The sequence below is a fragment of the Salvelinus fontinalis genome, chromosome 16, assembly GCF_029448725.1.
Source record: "Salvelinus fontinalis isolate EN_2023a chromosome 16, ASM2944872v1, whole genome shotgun sequence".
In the NCBI taxonomy this organism is placed as follows: Eukaryota; Metazoa; Chordata; class Actinopteri; order Salmoniformes; family Salmonidae; genus Salvelinus; species Salvelinus fontinalis.
In genome coordinates this window covers 8321390-8339454 of record NC_074680.1, presented here as the reverse complement: position 1 = coordinate 8339454, position 18065 = coordinate 8321390, and the positions used below count along the sequence as shown (strand labels likewise).

Here is an 18065-nt window from a genome sequence, read left to right as displayed (position 1 = left end):
AATGGGCGCCCGTCACCTGTTCCATTAAAGCTTTAGCCACCATTGGGCACTACGCTTAGCGTTGTACTAATATGGAAGAGTGACTATGGGACCATTGGAACACATCTTGCATGCGCTTCCAAAGGTTATGCCTGTTACCGATCTTCCAATCGGTTCCCCTGCATATGCAGTCTTGCTATAACTGATACAAACATCTGGCCTCACTCATCGCCGTTGGCCTTTTCACCCATCGTCTTTCTCCTTCACGGAGGAAGAGCGTCTCCACTGCTTGTGTCCAGTATTTGCATTGCGCATCTACTTGTGCAGGACAAGAGCCCTACTAAAGAGCGATCCGATCTTTATCTCTTGGGCACCTCCCCATGCAGGGAGGCCTTTTTCTCTCTGGCGTTTGTCCCATTGGATAGTGGAAGGTATTATAATGACATACTGTATAGTAGCAAGGGTTTGACACCTCTGGAGGGCTTGAGGGCTCACTCCACCAGAGGTATTGATACATCATGGACATTAATAAAGGCATCTCTGTTCAAGAGATCTGTAATGCGGCATGTTGGGTTACCCCCATACCTTCATGAGGTTCTACCGACTGGACATCACTGCACCCTCGTTAGCGCATATGGTGCTTAGTGTCGGGACTTCTGAGGGTTGATCCTGTTAAGACTTGGCTTCGGAGAGTATATGAGTGCCACAGGAGTTGTCTCTATCCCCAAAGTGAGAGACTGAACGAGTAATTGAAAAAGAACTTAAGGTTACATAATGTAACCCCGGTTCTATGATATTATGAGTCAGGTCTCTCACCGCGTTACCCTTCACGCTTTGCGTAAGGAAGACAAGCGTACTTAGAAGTGAAGATGGGAGCGGACTACGGCTCTTTATAAGGGAAGTGGAGTGGTCAACTATTGGCCGTTGCTCCTGTCTGTCTACAACAGACGTTATGTGATTGGATCTTCCTATACTCCGCCTCTAACGAGGCGTTACCCAAAGTGGTGGACCTCACTCATCATATCATAGAACCGGGATTACATTAGGTAAAATCAGTTTGTCCCAAGTTGCATGTTCCCATGTAAAGGCATATTCAAATGGACTATGTTTGTGCTCATAATCAAAAAGGACTTTCATCATAGTCATGATATAGTGGGATGAAAAAAGTCATTTCAAAAAAGCGCTTTTCTCAGTCAATGCTCACAAAAAGGAATCAACTGGGAGATTTTACAGAGAAGCAGCCTAGAAATACAGGACCTAATAGAATATACAGTGTGTGGTACAGTATAATAATAATAATAATAATAATACATTTTATTTGGCGGACGCCATTCAGGGAACTCAAGGATACCATACATTAAAAGTAGGCCTACATAAAAGCAAGTGCAGTACTATAACAAATCCAAGAAACTTGGCACCTCAGGCTTTTACCAATGACCCTTAATTACCGCCCTCGCAATAACAATTCTAAGTACGTGTGGTAGGAGATGGAATAGGATGATGCAATGATTCAGCAGCGGTGTGTGTGTGTGTGTGTGTGTGTGTGTGTGTGTGTGTGTGTGTGTGTGTGTGTGTGTGTGTGTGTGTGTGTGTGTGTGTGTGTGTGTGTGTGTGTGTGTGTGTGTGTGTGTGTGTGTGTGTGTGTCTGTGTGTGTGTCTGTGTGTGTGTGTGTGCTTGTTCTCTATTCCTTGGTAGTAGGTCAAGTCAGTCACACAGTGAGGAGTGTGTTTCCTACATTAACTCTCTCTTCCCTCTGCGCTGTATAAATAGTGGACGATTGAGTAAGAATTACATGGCTGTGGGTGAAATCTAAAAGGAAGTGAGCCCCGGTGAAGGCATGAGATAGGGGTTAGGGAAGCGGACACTGTGTCTGGAGTGCGCAGTTACTGCAGAATCCAAGAAGTTGCAGGCTGATGTGGTATCACAAGTCAGTTTCAGGGCTCATGCACAACTCTCAATTCCCCCTTGGTGTAGAGAGGACCTTGGGACAGTATGGAATTGAAATGACACCAACATCGTATGTCATGACAGCGTTGTGTCTGAAATAACTTTACATAGACGAGCACACAACACTAATACAAAATGATTTGGGGAAAAAACACAAAAAAAACACCTGTCACACCAATGCACCGATGCATACGGGGAAATAAATTCCTATAGGCCTTTAACAACCAAGCACCCCTGTAGCCTCAATGCCACCATTATCACTATAGATCAGACTGTTGCCTTGGCTACAGATTAACCTTTCGCTCAAAGGACAGGGGATGAAAAAAGAGAGGAGCACTCCAACCCTTTTCATCCCCCAGAAGTGCCAGCTGTGTGCCAGGCGAGCGGGGTGAGGAGGCGGGGTACAGGGGACACAAGGAGGCGGGTAGGAGTGGATCTCTCCAGCCTGGGCTTTCTGGCTGTGACACAGTGAGCTACTGGTCCTTTGTCTCCCCTCCAATCTGTCCACATCACCCCCGAGCATCCTGTCTGCCTGCCTGTTTTGGGCTGTCTGTTGCCTGCTGCAGCCTCTCACATACTGTACAGTGCCTTCAGAAAGTATTCATACTGCTTGATTTATTACACATTTTATTGTTACAGCCTGTATTCAAAATGGATTCAATTAATAAAAAATCTCACCCATCAATATCCCATAACGACAAAGTAAGTTAAAAAAATATATATATAATATCTTTGCAAATTTATTGAAAATGAAATGCAGATATATCTAATTTACATAAGTATTCACGCCTCTTGTCACGTTCCTGACCTATTTCTGTTAGTTTTTTGTATGTGTTAGTTGGTCAGGACGTGAGTTTGGGTGGGCAGTCTATGTTTTCTGTTTCTATGTTGGTTTAAGGGTTGCCTGGTATGGCTCTCAATTAGAGGCAGGTGTTTGGCGTTTCCTCTAATTGAGAGTCATATTAAGGTAGGTTGTTTCACAGTGTTCGTTGTGGGTGGTTGTCTCCTGTGTCTGTGTCTATGTTACACCATACGGGACTGTTTCGTGCGTTCGTCATTTTGTGTAGTCATTTTTCCTGTTCGTGATTTCTTTGTGTTTCATGTAAGTTCGTCGTCCAGGTCTGTCTACATCGTTTTGTTGTTTTGTAATATATCAAGTGTTCTTCGTGTGTTTAGTTCGTCTTGTAAATAAATCATTATGTATTCACAACCCGCTGCGCCTTGGTCGAATCACTACTCCTCCTCTTCGGTTGAAGAGGAGGAGGAACACCGTTACACCTCTGAGTCAAACATGTTATAATCACCTTTGGGAGTGATTACAGATGTGTCTTTCTGGGTAAGTCTTTAAGAGCTTTGCACACCTGGATTGTACAATATTGACACATTATTATTTTAAAATTCTTAAAGATCTGTCAAGTTGGTTGTTCATCATTGCTAGACAGCCATCTTCATGTTTGAAGTTAAAACTGTAACTAAGCCACTAAGGAACATTCAATGTTGTCTTGGTAAGCAACTCCAGTGTATATTAGCCTTGTGTTTTAGGTTATTGTCCTACTGAAAGGGGATTTTGTCTCCCAGTGTCTGTTGGAAAGCAGACTGAATCAGATTTTCCTCAAGGATTTTGCCTGTGCTTAGCTCTATTAAATTTTTTATTACATTTGTTTATCATAAAAAAGACTCCCTAGTCCTTGCGGATGACAAACATACCCATAACATAATGCAGCCACCACCATGCTTGAAAACATAAAGAGTGATGTGTTGTATTTGCCCCAATCATAATGCGTTGTATTCAGGACATAAAGTTAATTTCTTTGCCATTTCTTTTGCAGTTTTACTTTAGTGCCTTGTTGCAAACAGGAAGCATGTTTTGGAATATTTCTATTCTGTACAGGCTTCCTTTTCACTCTGTCATTTAGGTTGGTATTGTGGAGTAACTACAATGTAGTTGTAGTTGTAACTGTTTTAAAGTCACCATTGGCCTCATGGTGAAATCCCTGAGCGGTTATCTTCCTCTCCGGCAACTGAGTTAGGAAGGACGCCTGTATCTTTGTAGTGACTGGGTGTATTGATACACCATCCAAAGTGTAATTAATAATTTCACCATGCTCAATGTCATTGTCTGTTTTTTTGTTTTTTTACCCATCTACCAATAGGAGCCCTTCTTTGCGAGGCATTGGAAAACCTCCCTGGTCTTTGTGGTTGAATCTGTGTTTGAAATTCACTACTCAACTGAGGGACCTTGCAGATAATTGCATGTGTGGGATACAGAGATGAGGTAGTCATTACAAAATCATGTTAAACACTATTATTGCACACAGAGTGAGTCCATACAACTGATGTGACTTGTTAAGCTCATTTTGACTCCTGAACTTATTTAGGCTTGCCATAACAAAAGGTTTGAACAGTTATTGACTCAAGACATTTCAGCTTTTATGAAGTGTGTAGACCAGTGACCCCAAAAAATTCTCTATTTAATAAATGTTTAATTCAAGGCTTTAACACCATAAAATGTGGAAAAAGTCAAGGGGTGTGAATACTTTCTGAAGGCACTGTATCAATTGGGTGATCAGACAGAGACAGATGGGATGGCCAGTGAGAGGAGGCAGGGATTGGGACGGGACAGCACTCTGTTCCAAACCAGGGAGTGTTTGTCTGTCAGATTGGAGCTACTGTTGCGTCTCGGTCACTGTAGTAGGGTGACAGCCCAAACACTTGAATTTTCTGTATGTAGTCTAATTATCATTCTATCACACTATACATTTCACATATACTGAATACAAATATAAACACAACATGCGACAATTTGTAAGATTTTACTGAGTTACAGTTTTAAGGAAATCAGTCAATTGAAATAAATTCATGAGGCCCTAATCTATGGATTTCACATGACTGGGAATACAAATACACATCTGATGGTCACAGATACCTTTAAAAAAAGGTAGGGGTGTGGATCAGAAAACCAGTCAGTATCTGGTGTGACCAACATTTGCCTCATGCAGCGCAACATCTCCTTCGTAAAGAGTTGATCAGGCTGTTGATTGTAGCCTGTGGAATGTTGTCCTACTCATCTTCAATGGCTGTGTGAAGTTGCTGATATTGACGGGAACTGGAACATGCTGTCATACATGTCGATCCAGAGCATCCCAAATATGCTCAATGGTTATGTCTGGTGAGTATGCAGGCCATAGATGAACTGGGACATTTTCAGCTTTCAGGAAATGTGTACAGATCCTTGCGACATGGGGCCGTGCATTATCATGCTGAAACATAAGGTGATGGCGGCAGATGAATGGCACGACAATGGTATGTGGCACCCCTTAGTGGATTTGGCTATTTCAGCCATACCCGTTGCTGACAGGTGTATCAAATTGAGCACATAGCCATGCAATCTCCATAGACAAACATTGGCAGTAGAATGTCCCATATAAATTGCGTATAAATAGTCTATACTCGGTAGCAACACTCACTACCGAGTTCCAAACTGCCTCTGGAAGCTACTTCAGCATAATAGGTTACCGTGGCCGAGCAGCCGCAAACAAGCCAAAGATCACCATGCGCAATGCCAAGCGTCGGCTGGAGTGCTGTAAAGCTCGCCACCATTGGACACCGGAGCAGTGGAAACGCGTTCTCTGGAGTGATGAATCATGCTTCAACATCTCGCAGTCCGACAGACGAATCTGGGTTTGATGGATGCCAGGAGAACACTACCTGCCCTAATGTGTAGTGCCAACTGTAAAGTTTGGTGGAGGAGGAATAAAGGTCTGGGGCTGTTTTTCATGGTTCGGGCTAGGCCCCTTAGTTCCAATGAAGGGAAATCTTAAAATTACAGCATACAATTATATTCAAGCCGATTCTTTGCTTCCAACTTTGTGGCAACAGTTTGGGGAAGAACCTTTCCTGTTTCAGCATTACAATGCCCCCGAGCACAAAGCGAGATCTATAAATAAATGGTTTGTCGAGATCGGTGTGGAAGAACTTTAATGGCCTAAACCCCATCAAATACCTTTGGGATGAATTGGAAGGCCAACTGCGAGCCAGGCCTAATCACCCAACATCAGAGCCCGACCTCACTAATGCTTTGTGGCTGAATCCCCGCAAAAATGTTTCAACATCTAGAGGAAAGCCTTGCCAGAAGAGTGGAGGCTGTTATAGCAGCAAAGGTGGACCATTTCCATATTTATGCCCATGATTTTGGAATGAGGTGTTCGACAAGCATGTGTCCACATACTTTTGTGGATCTCTGTGCATTCAAATTTCCATAGATAAAATGCAAATGTTTGCATTGTCCATAGGCTATGCCTGCCCATACCATAACCCCACCGCCACCATGGGGCACACAGCAAACCGCTCACCCACACAACGCCATACACGTGGTATGCAGTTGTGAGGCCGGTTGGACGTACTGCCAAATTCTCTAAAAAGACATTGGAGGTGGCTTATGGTAGAGAAATAATAATTAAATTATCTGGCAACAGCTATGGTGTACATTCTTGCAGTCAGCATCCCAACTGCACACTCCCTCAAAACCTGACACATCTGTGGCATTGTGATGTGTGACAAAACTGCACATTTTAGGTTTGCCTTTTATTGTGCCCAGCACAAGGTGCACCTGTGTAATGATCATGCTGTTCAATCAGCTTCTTGATATGCCACACCTTTCAGGTGGATGGATTATCTTGGCAAAGGAGAAATGCCCACTAACAGGGATGTAAACTAATTTGTGCACAACATTTGAGAGAAATAAGCTTTTTGTTCATATGGAAATGTGTGTGATTTTTTTTTTCAGCTCTTGAAAAAAGGGACCGACACTTTACATGTTGCATTGAAATTTTTGTTCAGTGTATAGTGTTTTTGTATAGGAAATTAACTTTCATTTTGTCAAATATATTTGTATATATATATATTTACACTGAGCGTAAAAACATTAAGAACACCTTCCTAATATTGAGTCGAAGTTGGCTGGATGTCCTTTGGGTGGTAGACTATTCTTGATACACATGGGAAACTTAGATATTTGTCTTGCCCATTCACCATCTGAATGGCACACATACCCAATCCATGTCTCAATTGTCTCAAGGCTTAAAAATCCTTATTTAACCTGTCTCCTCCCCCTTCATCTACACTGATTGAAGTGGATTTAACAAGTGACATCAATAGGGATCATAGCCTTCACTTGGATTCACCTGGTCGTGGTTGTACACTCAGTGTATAATATACATTTTCCTCACCTTTTCATGTGGTTTATAATGTCCCCAATGCATGTGTGAGCTCCAAGCTCTAGCCATTAGCAAAATAGCCCCGATATCTGAATTTCAGAGTTATGCACCAAGTTGTTATAATGTAACAGACTGACTTCCGGTGACACCCTATTCTTTCAAGACTAACAATAGGAAAACACGAAGCCCCGCCCATGCAGTCGATGTTGCTACAAGAGTCGTGCGCCACACTACTGCACGCGACAGGCGTGTGGTACCCTCTCAATCGACAGCAAAGCACTATGCGGTACCCTCTCAATCGACAACAAAGCATTACGCTTACATACCGAATAGAGCGGACAGAAATGTAAACTTCGCTGCGAACCGGTGCCCTTGGACTGGATGCTATTCTTCAGTAAGCGAAAGGGAGGCAGAACTCGCTCAAACCGAAATTGAGAAATAATGTTGCATAGGCTCAGTTCTTACCATAATCGGATGATGAGGATAATAGAAGGGATGAATTATATGTTTTTGACAAAACGGTGGCGTGTTAGATAAAAACGCGATATTGATGGCACTTTGTAGGCTGATGTTAAGATTTATCTTATTTGTTTTCTGAAACGCGTTTAGCGTAAGGTTTGTCTGCAAGTTTTTCTTCAAACTAAATAGGCTATAATAACCTATGTATTCCTGTGTTATTAGCACTGCTAATAAATAGGCTAACGGTTTATTTAAACCGGAGGCTGCCCGTTTTCTTTTACAACTAAACGCACACATCTTAGATTCTTGCGATGGGAATAACACTTATTTAATCAATAGTAGATAGACAAAACATAATCTGAAACAACAAATGGACTCTATGTCCGCACAATATTCATAGAATAAAATGTACAGGGAGAGTCAAATAGCGATCACTTTGTTGCACATGGTTGGCAGTCAGGGACGTGCAACTGCAGAAAACGGGATCAACAGTTGAAGTAGGAGGCGCAGACATTCTGACGCCGGCCTATGGGGCTCACTTCAACTAGTTGGCAGTTCTGCATTGTTTTCTGGACCTTATCTTTTCAACCTAAACTAAATCGTTTTGTGACCGGAAAAGGGGGGAGTGGTTGAAGCTTTTATTTGTTTTTTAAAAAGAATTTCGTTCTAGTTCAGTTCCCCTGAGAGGATGGCAATTGTCATATGGTTGAGGAGGTTAAAGGATAGTTTAAAGTTATGTTGATATCAAGTTTCAAGAGTAAAAACTACCCAAATGTATCTCCTCTATTTGGGTAGGCTATTGACAATGCACTGAGCAAATCAATACTAGGTTAGAATAGTAATAAACAGGAAACAGTTTTTTTGCAACAATTTTTAATTGAATTTATATACGTTTTTATATTGTTTTTATTTTGCATATCAACCACAGAATGCTTTGAAAACTAAAACGTGTCCAAATTCCTCACTTGGTTATGCTGGCAGCCAGTCCTTTTCTTGTTCTTTTCACAAACCGAAGATGGAAGACACTTTCCCAACTCCAATGTAATTTATGAAATGCTTAATCGATGCAGGTGTACGGGCCCCGGATTGCTGGAGGACAGAGGTGACGAATTAAACTCCGATCTCTCACTGTTCTGTCCCATTTATCAGCTGAGACCTCGTGCTGACTACAGCCCCGGTCGCCATAGCAGCCGCCTGAGCGGCGCGGTGAGGACTGGCTGGAGGGCTGCTGTGAATGGGTGACGTCACGTAGCTGGCGCCAAAGAGTCTGCTCTGCGAAGAGCATGAGCTCGCGGTGCTGTTCAGTAGGCCTATTGCCGCTCGCTTGGTGCCAATTCATCACTTGTCATGGATCAGTCAGGGTGTCATGTGAAATGTACACAGCTGTGAGAACGAAAAAAAGAGGAGAGAAAATGGACAAATCCGATTGCACCAGATGTGGACATGACTGAATACTGCACTGTTGTGGAGAGATGGCAAGTTAAGCATTTCACTGTGCGTGTGCATGTGACAATAAAACTTGAACTTGAGTGCAAGAATTCCACATCTCGTCGGAAAATGCATAAAGGCTTGTGAAATATTCGAAGTTGTCTGGTGGCTGCAAAAGCAAAACTGCATAATGTACGTAAATTGCTGCCCAAACATTTAATAGCCTCTTTTTATTCAAGTGTTGGCAATATAATTTCCAGACATATTTGGTGGTGGGGGGGGGGGCTATATCCATTGGTTTGTATAACATTTGTTATTGCACATGAGAGCTCAGTCTTGTACGCAGAGGACAGACTACTATCCAAACATCAGAATCAAATGCGCAGTACTTGCTAGGACTGCATTTGGTGTTGAATTGCATTTTCTGCAAGATTATATAGGCATATTGGTGGATATACAGCACTTTTCTCCCAAATCTCATTTTGGGTCGTTTTTGCAATATTTATTAGATTCGGAATATTATATCCCAAAACATAATTTTAGCAGCTGTGCACAAGGATAAGAAACACATTCTGATTCATTATAGAAAACGAATAGACTTCAGTAAACTACACATTTTAATCCACAAATCGAAACGACCACCCGCTGCAGTCCACAACAGCCCCAGTGCAATTAGTTTGTGCCGCATCACTCCGCGAGCTTTGGAGCCCTGTGCCGGGCACCAGTTGAAGAATGCAGCCGCTTGTAGCCTCATTAATACAGAACAATGCTACTGTAGCCTAAACATTTTGCAACCAAAGGATCTGTTGTTCAGTCAGTGTTTTGCATTATTGCCATTCCTGGATACCATCCTGACGAAATGTGTTCTAGGTATTATTGAGGACCTTAAGCACAGTGTCCATTCAGACGTCATCCAAGTGGCCCTATACACACTGTGACAGTCACTCTGGCCAGTGAGCACATATGTCTCACAGTAATGTGCACAATCATACACCCTCTTGTCTTATTTCAAATATTCCCTATTGTGCAGAATCCATCTTTTCCTACTGATCCAGTGTGTGAGCAAGCATGCCATATATGCTCGGTCCGGGTCTGGTTTAATGACCCATTCAAAGTTCAGTTTAATGACCCATTCAAAGTTCACATTTCTGTTAGCACCATCTTATACATGCATGGTCCATGTGTTCATTCAACATCTGATGTCATGCCCTGAGATTTGTAATTGACAATTCCTACAATCAGAATTTCTTCATCTTTAAAAATATAACATTCTTATAGGCTATCCATCACTTCAAATAAGAGATAATGATCCAATTAATCACACGGTTGTAGCGTTATGTTGACAGTGACGGAACGCGTGTGAGAGAGGAAGGAATGCGTGTGAGAGAGACATCGAGCTCTTCTAATCTTGACTATAAACCACGATATTGTGACAATTAGAGCGTATCAGCACCTTCACCATTATAAATCTGGATGCATTTTTGCGCATTTTTCACATGGATACAAATCATTATAAGATGTTGTATTTTAGTATTCTTGCGTTAAATCCTTCAGAAGAGCTTTGTTAACATTCCACCCTTTATTTTACATTTAATTAAAGTCATCAGAAAAATGCACGCTAGAGCTTCACAAGCTCGTGATGCCAAATTACGAATCATCAGAAACAGGTAAGGGCTCAATTTTCCAAATTGCCCACCGGAGCTGAAGAGCTCTCACGGTGCCACCTTCAACATGCGTTTTCACTGGCTGAGAACACGGAAGAAAAAGGAGGGACCAGACTGTGAGGCAGTCTTAACCAATGGTAGGACACGAGGAGGGGGGATTGACGTAACCTACTCATCCAATCAGCACAAACAAAACCCCTGCGTTGCAAACCCAGCCTGCTGGCTATATAAGCGACAATGTCAGCTGGTAAATCCAGTCCGTTCGCTCACCGACCCGTCTGCGAAGGAACAAAACGAATACTAAAACCAACCTCTTAACGAAAACACCGAACGTCTCGCACCAAGTCTCAACATGAAAGCAATAAGCCCAGTAAGATCTTTCCGGAAAAACAGCGCGAATCTGTCTGAACATAGTCTGGGAATCTCTCGGAGCAAGACTCCGGTGGATGATCCATTAAGCCTGCTTTACAACATGAACGACTGCTACTCCAAGCTGAAGGAGCTCGTGCCCAGCATCCCTCAAAACAAAAACGTGAGTAAGATGGAAATCCTGCAGCATGTCATCGACTATATTCTGGACCTGCAGATCGCACTTGACTCCAATGTCGCAATAACGAGCCTCCATCACCCGCGACCGGGGCAAGCGACATCCAGGACTCCCCTGACAACTCTCAATACAGATATCAGCATCTTGTCATTACAGGTAAGGATATTGTCTGAAATATCAGAAGAATATGAAAATAAACAAAGACGCTACATTCGCTTGGGTCTATTTTAGCTATTGGTCTGCGCATTTTGAGTGCGTTTACTATGCGCAATTGTGGTCTATTGTGAAATTACACCATTTGCTCTACAAAAGGCATGGTATCCATTATCAATATTGCGAGGGTAGGCATTTGTATGTGTAATCGCAATAATACCATGTATTTGACTGCGGCGGTGCTAATGAATATATGTTTGTTTTTCAGTCTCCGGAGTTCCCATCAGAGCTGATAACAGATGACAGCAGGAATCTTCATCGTTAAAGCCGTAGGTACGCTGTGTTCTATACCCTGTCTGTACTATTATGTCCGGGGTTTGCTTGTCTATTTGCCCACAGCCTGTTGTGGCAGAATACAACGAAATTGAAAGTGGGTGCATATTTCTGACAGTAGGCTAATCATTCTCTCGTTGTTAATTGGTTCACTATTTGAACGGAATGTAATTGCAAAGATTTTTGCTGTGCTGTCTAGGCAAATTCTTTGTTATTATGTTATAAGGCAGCTACGCTCATCTTTAATATAAAATAAATGGTGGTCTGGATTACTACTAAATGTCTATACATAATTGGTGCAAGAAGAGGCTAGGCCCCTCTGAACTGCAATATCGGCGGATTCTCTCCCAGATAGTAAGCTGAAGTTGAATGAGAAAGTGCCCTATGCCGCGCTAGTGTGTGTGTACATCTGGAGCCCAGGGTTTGCTCAGTATTTGAGTGTTTGGTTAAATGTTAAAACTGCGGCTTCCTCCCTGGCGCCAGTCTGTCCGGATCTCTGGCCTGTTTGCAGTTTCTAAACACGCCTCTTTCTCAATCTTTTGCAGGTGTTTGGTTAAGACACAAAACACACAGGACCTGGGAACCGGACTTTTTTTCCTAAATTTTTGTCCTCGGGTTCTGGATTTTCTTCAATTGAATCAAGAGACTTTGCTTATAAAGGACAATCTATGTGATGTGTTTTCAGTTCGGACACTCATATTATTTAACTAAGACTTGTTTTGGTCCTTTCTTGAAATGGAAGGCGCGCTATACTCCCTGCACGGGGAGAAAAACAAATAAGAGATTGTCACAAGGATTTCCTCTTATCGCCCATGAAGTCTTCGCTTTTTTTCCGGAATTGGAGAGTGAATAGAAGAGAACTTGGTTAGTTACTGTATATAGTTTAGTCTGTCTTGTCAGAATTGTTACTCTTCTTCGCACATGGACTGGACGTTGTAAAAAAAACAAAAGGAACGCGCGAAACCTTGTGCACTCTGAGTTTTATCTTGTATAGTTGCAGGAATTGCACATTTCTGCAAAGGTGTAATGCTGTACTTATGCTGAAACTTTTTATAAAAGTAATAATGTAAATTGTAACGTTTTATACAAAAAAATAAACAAATCAAATGCATTATTTGAGCATGTCTCCCTGCTGTATGGAAACTTGTAGCCTATAGACAGACGTTCTTGAGACTGGAGTTACAAAAGGTAAAGTCTGACGCAATGTTTTGGCTGAAAATGGTTCTGCAATGCTAGTTTGTCATGATCATCTACAATCCCAAAATGAGTTTCAATTCCCGTGCGTGAAAGTGCATTAACCAGCCCATGTGGTGGTAATGAAGTCAATGTAGTGGGAATGTCAATCTTTCATGACAGTTGTGTCAACTGAATGATTAAATGTAAAGAATGGTGAAACATTGTTGAGTGTCATTTCTTAGGGGCTATACCATTCTCATTGACTAAGTTCGTCATTTACAGTGACATTGCTCAAATTCACACAACGCTCTCACCACGTTTGCCTCTTCAACTCCTGAACATCTTGACAGTGTTCAGGAATTGAGACCTAATTCAACCTCTACCCAATCAGTGCGTGTTAACTCCCAGGGTGTAAGCATATAGGACACTGGGAATAAATGTGATTCTCACCTGTGCACAATCACAGAACATCTCTTATTGACAATATGATTCTGCATTCATCTGCTACTCACAAAGCTGTTAACTTCTAAAAAAAAATAAACACTTCAAAACTAATTGTCATTTTTAAATGGCCTGCCAGTGCTGATCAACGTACTCTTCTGTCAAAGAAACACCGACCCATAGTGCTACATTTCAGGATGTCTGTGTTGGGACAGTCAATATGAAAATAATTAGATTCTGCATTTGTTGGTTTTGTCTGACCGTGCAATGACAACAGTAAGGCGACCTACCTGGACAATGCTCTATGCGCAAGCCTAAACTATTGCTTTTAAAGCAGCACATTGTTCCACTTCTACAGGCTCACCATTTCCCCACAAATGGGAAAGCTTAAGTTCCTTTACACAGAGTATACTCTCAATTGTGTCCAACATACGACGGGAAGTGCTTAGAATCGGCATTATGTCATAACTAATTTGGCCTTCTAAACTTTTCCCACAAGTGAAAGTTCATGCCCACGGTTCAGTGATGCTGCTGGCTAGGATGTCTGTCTTTGGCCTAATGTGGGTTTGTATGGAGAATCTGCCACCTACTGGTGAAAATAAAGTCTAGCTGACACCAGCTAATGCATTTGTGTTTTAACCCTTTCTATATGGCAGGGTTTTCCAAAGTCAGTCCTGGGCCCCCCCCCCCTGTGTGCAAGTTAATTTTTTTGCCCTAGCACTACAGTTGATTCAAAATGTGTATTGCTAGGGCAAAAACCACAATGTGCACCCAGGGGAGGCCCCAGGAAACCCTGCTATGTGGGAGTATTGGAAATTAATGAGATTTTTTTGAACAACAAACAAGTCTATCTTGAGCTCATAGGAAAAGTAGAGTTCAAGGGATGGGAAGCATGTTATGAAAAAATGCACCTGACAGCCAAGATGTTTCTTTTTTCACATTGCACCCTGAGACATATCAGTAGTGCATGGAACACACTTCTTCATACCACAGAAACAGAGGTTTACCACACTGTTCATAGATTTTAAATCTTTAATTACAGCACAAAACATCAGCAGATTGAAAGGTCTTTATGCCAAACAGTCACAAATATGGAAAAAAGGTGGCACAATATGAATTCACAGCAATACTACACCAATTAACTCATGTTTTCACTGGTAGCCTACTTGATAACTACAATTGAGGAAAATGTAGTTTAAGCACAGCCAATTCTGATTTTTAGTAACCTATAATGAAGTACAGTATACAACATCGCACCAACATACACCACTACCACACCAAAAGACAACATTCATACGGACACACAATCACTCCACAATTCACTACCATTTTCCAACAGCAAAACAGAACATGACAGCACAACACCTAACTGAATTACAGGGAAATTTAAATTTGACTTATTCCATATTAGTCTGACGTCATTAACTTTCAAATTATTTCACAAAATGTATCCTGAGTTCTTGATGTATTTTTGGTTTGTCTACAAGCCAGGACATTTTTTTACCAACCCACATTATTTAATATTTTGATGATTGGCAAACAAGGTGATCTTCGTTTTAATCCATGCTTATTTTGGTTGAATGCAGTAACATTTTCGGTCAAATGGTCTAACAACCTTCAATATTAAAAAAATTAAATAGCAGAGTAATAGGCCTGTTTTTATTGGCATCTATATCAATGTAACAGATTTGTAATGACCTTCATTTTGTAGAAGCACATCAAGCAACGTCTACGGGACCTCAAAGGCCTGGACATTCTCACAGGACACTCTCCCTCTCATCCTCCAGAATAATGGCATCAGGGGCCCCTGTGCGTCCCTCGAGGGCCTCCCCGGTGCTCAGGGCCCTTTTGAGGATGATCCCACGCAGGTTCTGGTTGTGGATGGGCCCCGTGGTTGAGGCAGTGCTGGAGCCTGGGGTGGAGCTCTCTGTGTCTTGGTTGTCTTGGCTGGTGTTGGTGGTGGCAGCGTTGTTGCTGCTGTTGTTGTTGAGTGTGGCGGTGCTGGAGGCGTGGTTGAGGTTGCTCATGGACAAGCTGGTGGGGAACCAGGTTTCGTCGGGGCTGGAGGCCATTAGGCTGCCCTCGGACGGGGCCTCGGAGCAGATGGACATGCGGGCGATGGTGGAATCCTGGAGTCCACTCAAACTGCTGGACAGCAGGCTCCTCTTCTTTACCAGACCTTCTAGCTCCAGCTCTATCAGGTTTGTTCTATTAACCTCTTCGGCTTCCTCTAGGGAGTGGTCCGAGGAGCTCTCACCAGACCTCACCCCAGAGTCAGACGAGTCCTTCTTGTCCTGGACAATGTCGGATGTCGCTTGGGCGCCCCCCTCCTTCCCTTCTTCCTGGAGCAGAGGGGTGTTGTCTGACTCCTCGTCACTGGGGACTTTGTGGTATCGAGGCCCTGCTCCCTTCACCTTGGAGCCCCCTGCTTTGGAGGAGCTGGAATACAGCTTCTCGTCCTCTTCACTGATGGGGTCCAGGGGGGCATCTGTATCGACCGCATCCGTAGCTTTAGCCCCTCTCTTGATGGGGAAAGAGGGCTTGCGTCCCTCCTGCTCGGCCCCGTCTTTGGCCTTTTCCTCTGGGTCTCGGGCCTCTCGGCTCTGGAGGAACTGGCCCGGGTGGGGCTGGACGGGCTTCTCTCCCCCGCTTCCGGCCACGTCCAGCTGGGTCATCTGGGTGATGTACTCGCGGTAGGCGTCGCGGTACTCTGCCTGCTGCTTGTCCGTCAGCTTGCAGATATCGTTGGACGACTCCTGGGAGTTGAGGCTGGACATGCTGGGGGTGCGGTGGGTGGCCGCCTGGGGGAGGGGTGGGGAGAAGAGGGGAACGTGCGGTATAAAGGTTTGTGTTATGGTTGAGGGGGGAACGGGATGCATCATGGACGTTATTGGTTTGGGTGAAGGGGTGAGAAAGCACAATCTCATGAGGTTTGTGGTCATGGTGGTGCTGTTTGAATTTACAATGCTTTATTTACAAGCAAACAGCACTGCAAGCCACCAATGAACTAGTAATGACAGGAGAAAACTGACAGCCATGCTAGAGAAGAAGTTTATGTTTGCGTATATGTTAGCATGTTGGCGGTTGAGAGCAGAGAGGGCAAAAATAACAGCTTTTCTAACACCTTTCCTTGCCTTTTGGTGGTGTGAGTCTGCATGTGTGTTTGTGATCCGCCACGTCAACTTCCTCAACCAGGGGAGGTGAAAACTGCCATGATCTCACCCAAATCCACATGCTAATTTAGCTCTGATGAGTTCAATGACTGCTTGTGTAAGTGTATACAGTGCCTAGTGAAAGTCTACACACCCATTGCACAGTTCACATCTTGCTGCCTTAAATGTTTATCTAAAATGGGATTAAACTGGATATTTTCCCTACAGATCTACACAACCTTCTCCAAATTTTCAAAGTAAAATAAAATTATAGAACATTTTCCAAATTGATTTGATTGTTGATGTCTTCACACCCCAGAGTTAATACTTGGTGAAAGTACCTTTGGCAGCCATTACAGATGTGAATCATTTTTAATAAGATTCTACCAACATTTATGGCAACACATATATATATATATAAAAAGTATGTGGACACCCCTTCAAATTAGTGGCTTCGGCTATTTCAGCCACAACCGTTGCTGACAGGTGTATAACTTTGAGCACACCGCCATGCAATCTCCATAGACAAACACTGGCAGTAGAATGGCCTTACTGAAGAGCTCTGTGACTTTCAACGTGGCACCGTCATAGGATGCAACATTTCCAACAAGTCAGTTTGTCAAATTTCGGCCCTGATAGAGCTGCCCCGGTCAACTGTAAGTGCTGTTATTTTGAAGTGGAAACGTCTAGAAGCAACAATGGCTCGGCTCAGCCGCGAAGTGTTAGGCCACACAAGCTCACAGGACATGACCGCCGAGTGCTGAAAATAAAGCATTTTGGTCATATAGTGTAATCTTTCAAAAAAGCTGCGGTAGCAAGGATTATCCACACATACTGAGCAGCTCATGTTATAGACAGAATTGTGCTACATGGCAGACCAATCCGAACTCATCTCTCGGCATGTCCAGCACACCCATTATCTCAGCCAATCATGGCTAGCGGGTAGGTTCCTGTCTATTTCCGTGGCTAAACCAACTAGGCTCATAATTTAACAATTGTATTCGTATTTACAGTTGGCATACACCTTTGTTATTAAAGCACATGAAAGTTCACATGTTCCAGAAGGCATTTCTGCCAAAAAACGCATGTTGATTAAAAAAATTAAACATTGAAATGCCTCTCCTGTGAAGTAGGGACATATGCCTAGCTACTTGAAACGGGTCACAAATAAAGATTTATTGATTGCATATGTCGTCACACCTCAAATCAATACTTGGTGGAAGCACCTTTGGTAATCATTACAACTGTTAATACTTTTTGAATAAGATTCTACCAACCTTACACAACTCTTAGTGCAACATAATCCATTGTTTTTGTCAAAATTGCTCAAGCACAGTACATTTGGTTGAGAATCATTGATGGACAGCAATATTCAAACCTTGTCTCTGATTTTCAAGCAGATTTAAGTCAGGACTGAGACTGGGCCATTCAGGAACACTGAATACCTCTTGAAGTCATTCTGGTGTCTTAGGCATTCAAATGTGTGCAATCGCTGAAAAAAAATAAACTCTATCCCAGCTTTTTACCTTTGCTCTATTAATTTTTATTTTGATCCTGACAAACTCCCCA

General features: G+C 42.8%; 2 protein-coding genes across 8 annotated transcripts in view; one reads left to right on the top strand and one right to left on the bottom strand.

Annotated features, from left to right (window-relative positions):
* The first annotated feature begins 10927 nt into the window (after positions 1–10927).
* On the top strand, positions 10928–13122 carry id2a (inhibitor of DNA binding 2a). 2 transcript variants are annotated; one of them, XM_055864302.1, is made up of 3 exons: positions 10928–11397; positions 11663–11723; positions 12273–13122. In XM_055864302.1, exons 1-2 carry the CDS (start codon positions 11047–11049, stop codon positions 11717–11719), a joined length of 408 nt encoding a protein of 135 aa, XP_055720277.1. In that variant the 5' UTR covers positions 10928–11046; the 3' UTR covers positions 11720–11723; positions 12273–13122. The 2 variants fall into 2 exon arrangements, with proteins under 2 accessions (XP_055720277.1, XP_055720276.1); XM_055864301.1 differs by having other exon boundaries at positions 10931–11397; positions 11663–11727.
* A 1240-nt stretch (positions 13123–14362) lies between these two features.
* The window catches only part of kidins220a (kinase D-interacting substrate 220a), a 90826-nt gene continuing 87123 nt past the window's right edge, over positions 14363–18065 (bottom strand). For all 6 annotated transcript variants that reach the window (XM_055864295.1, XM_055864296.1, XM_055864297.1 and 3 more), the window contains one exon: positions 14363–16145. In XM_055864295.1, the coding sequence (XP_055720270.1) occupies positions 15102–16145 (1044 nt within the window). In that variant the 3' untranslated portion in view covers positions 14363–15101. The remainder of the gene's footprint in view (positions 16146–18065) is intronic.

Coding starts and splice junctions, on each gene's coding strand:
- id2a (XM_055864302.1), top strand. CDS start 11,047: ATGAAAGCAATAAGCCCAGTAAGATCTTTCCGGAAAAACAGCGCGAAT. Junction 11,398..11,662: donor TCAGCATCTTGTCATTACAG/GTAAGGATATTG, acceptor TTTGTTTTTCAG/TCTCCGGAGTTCCCATCAGA.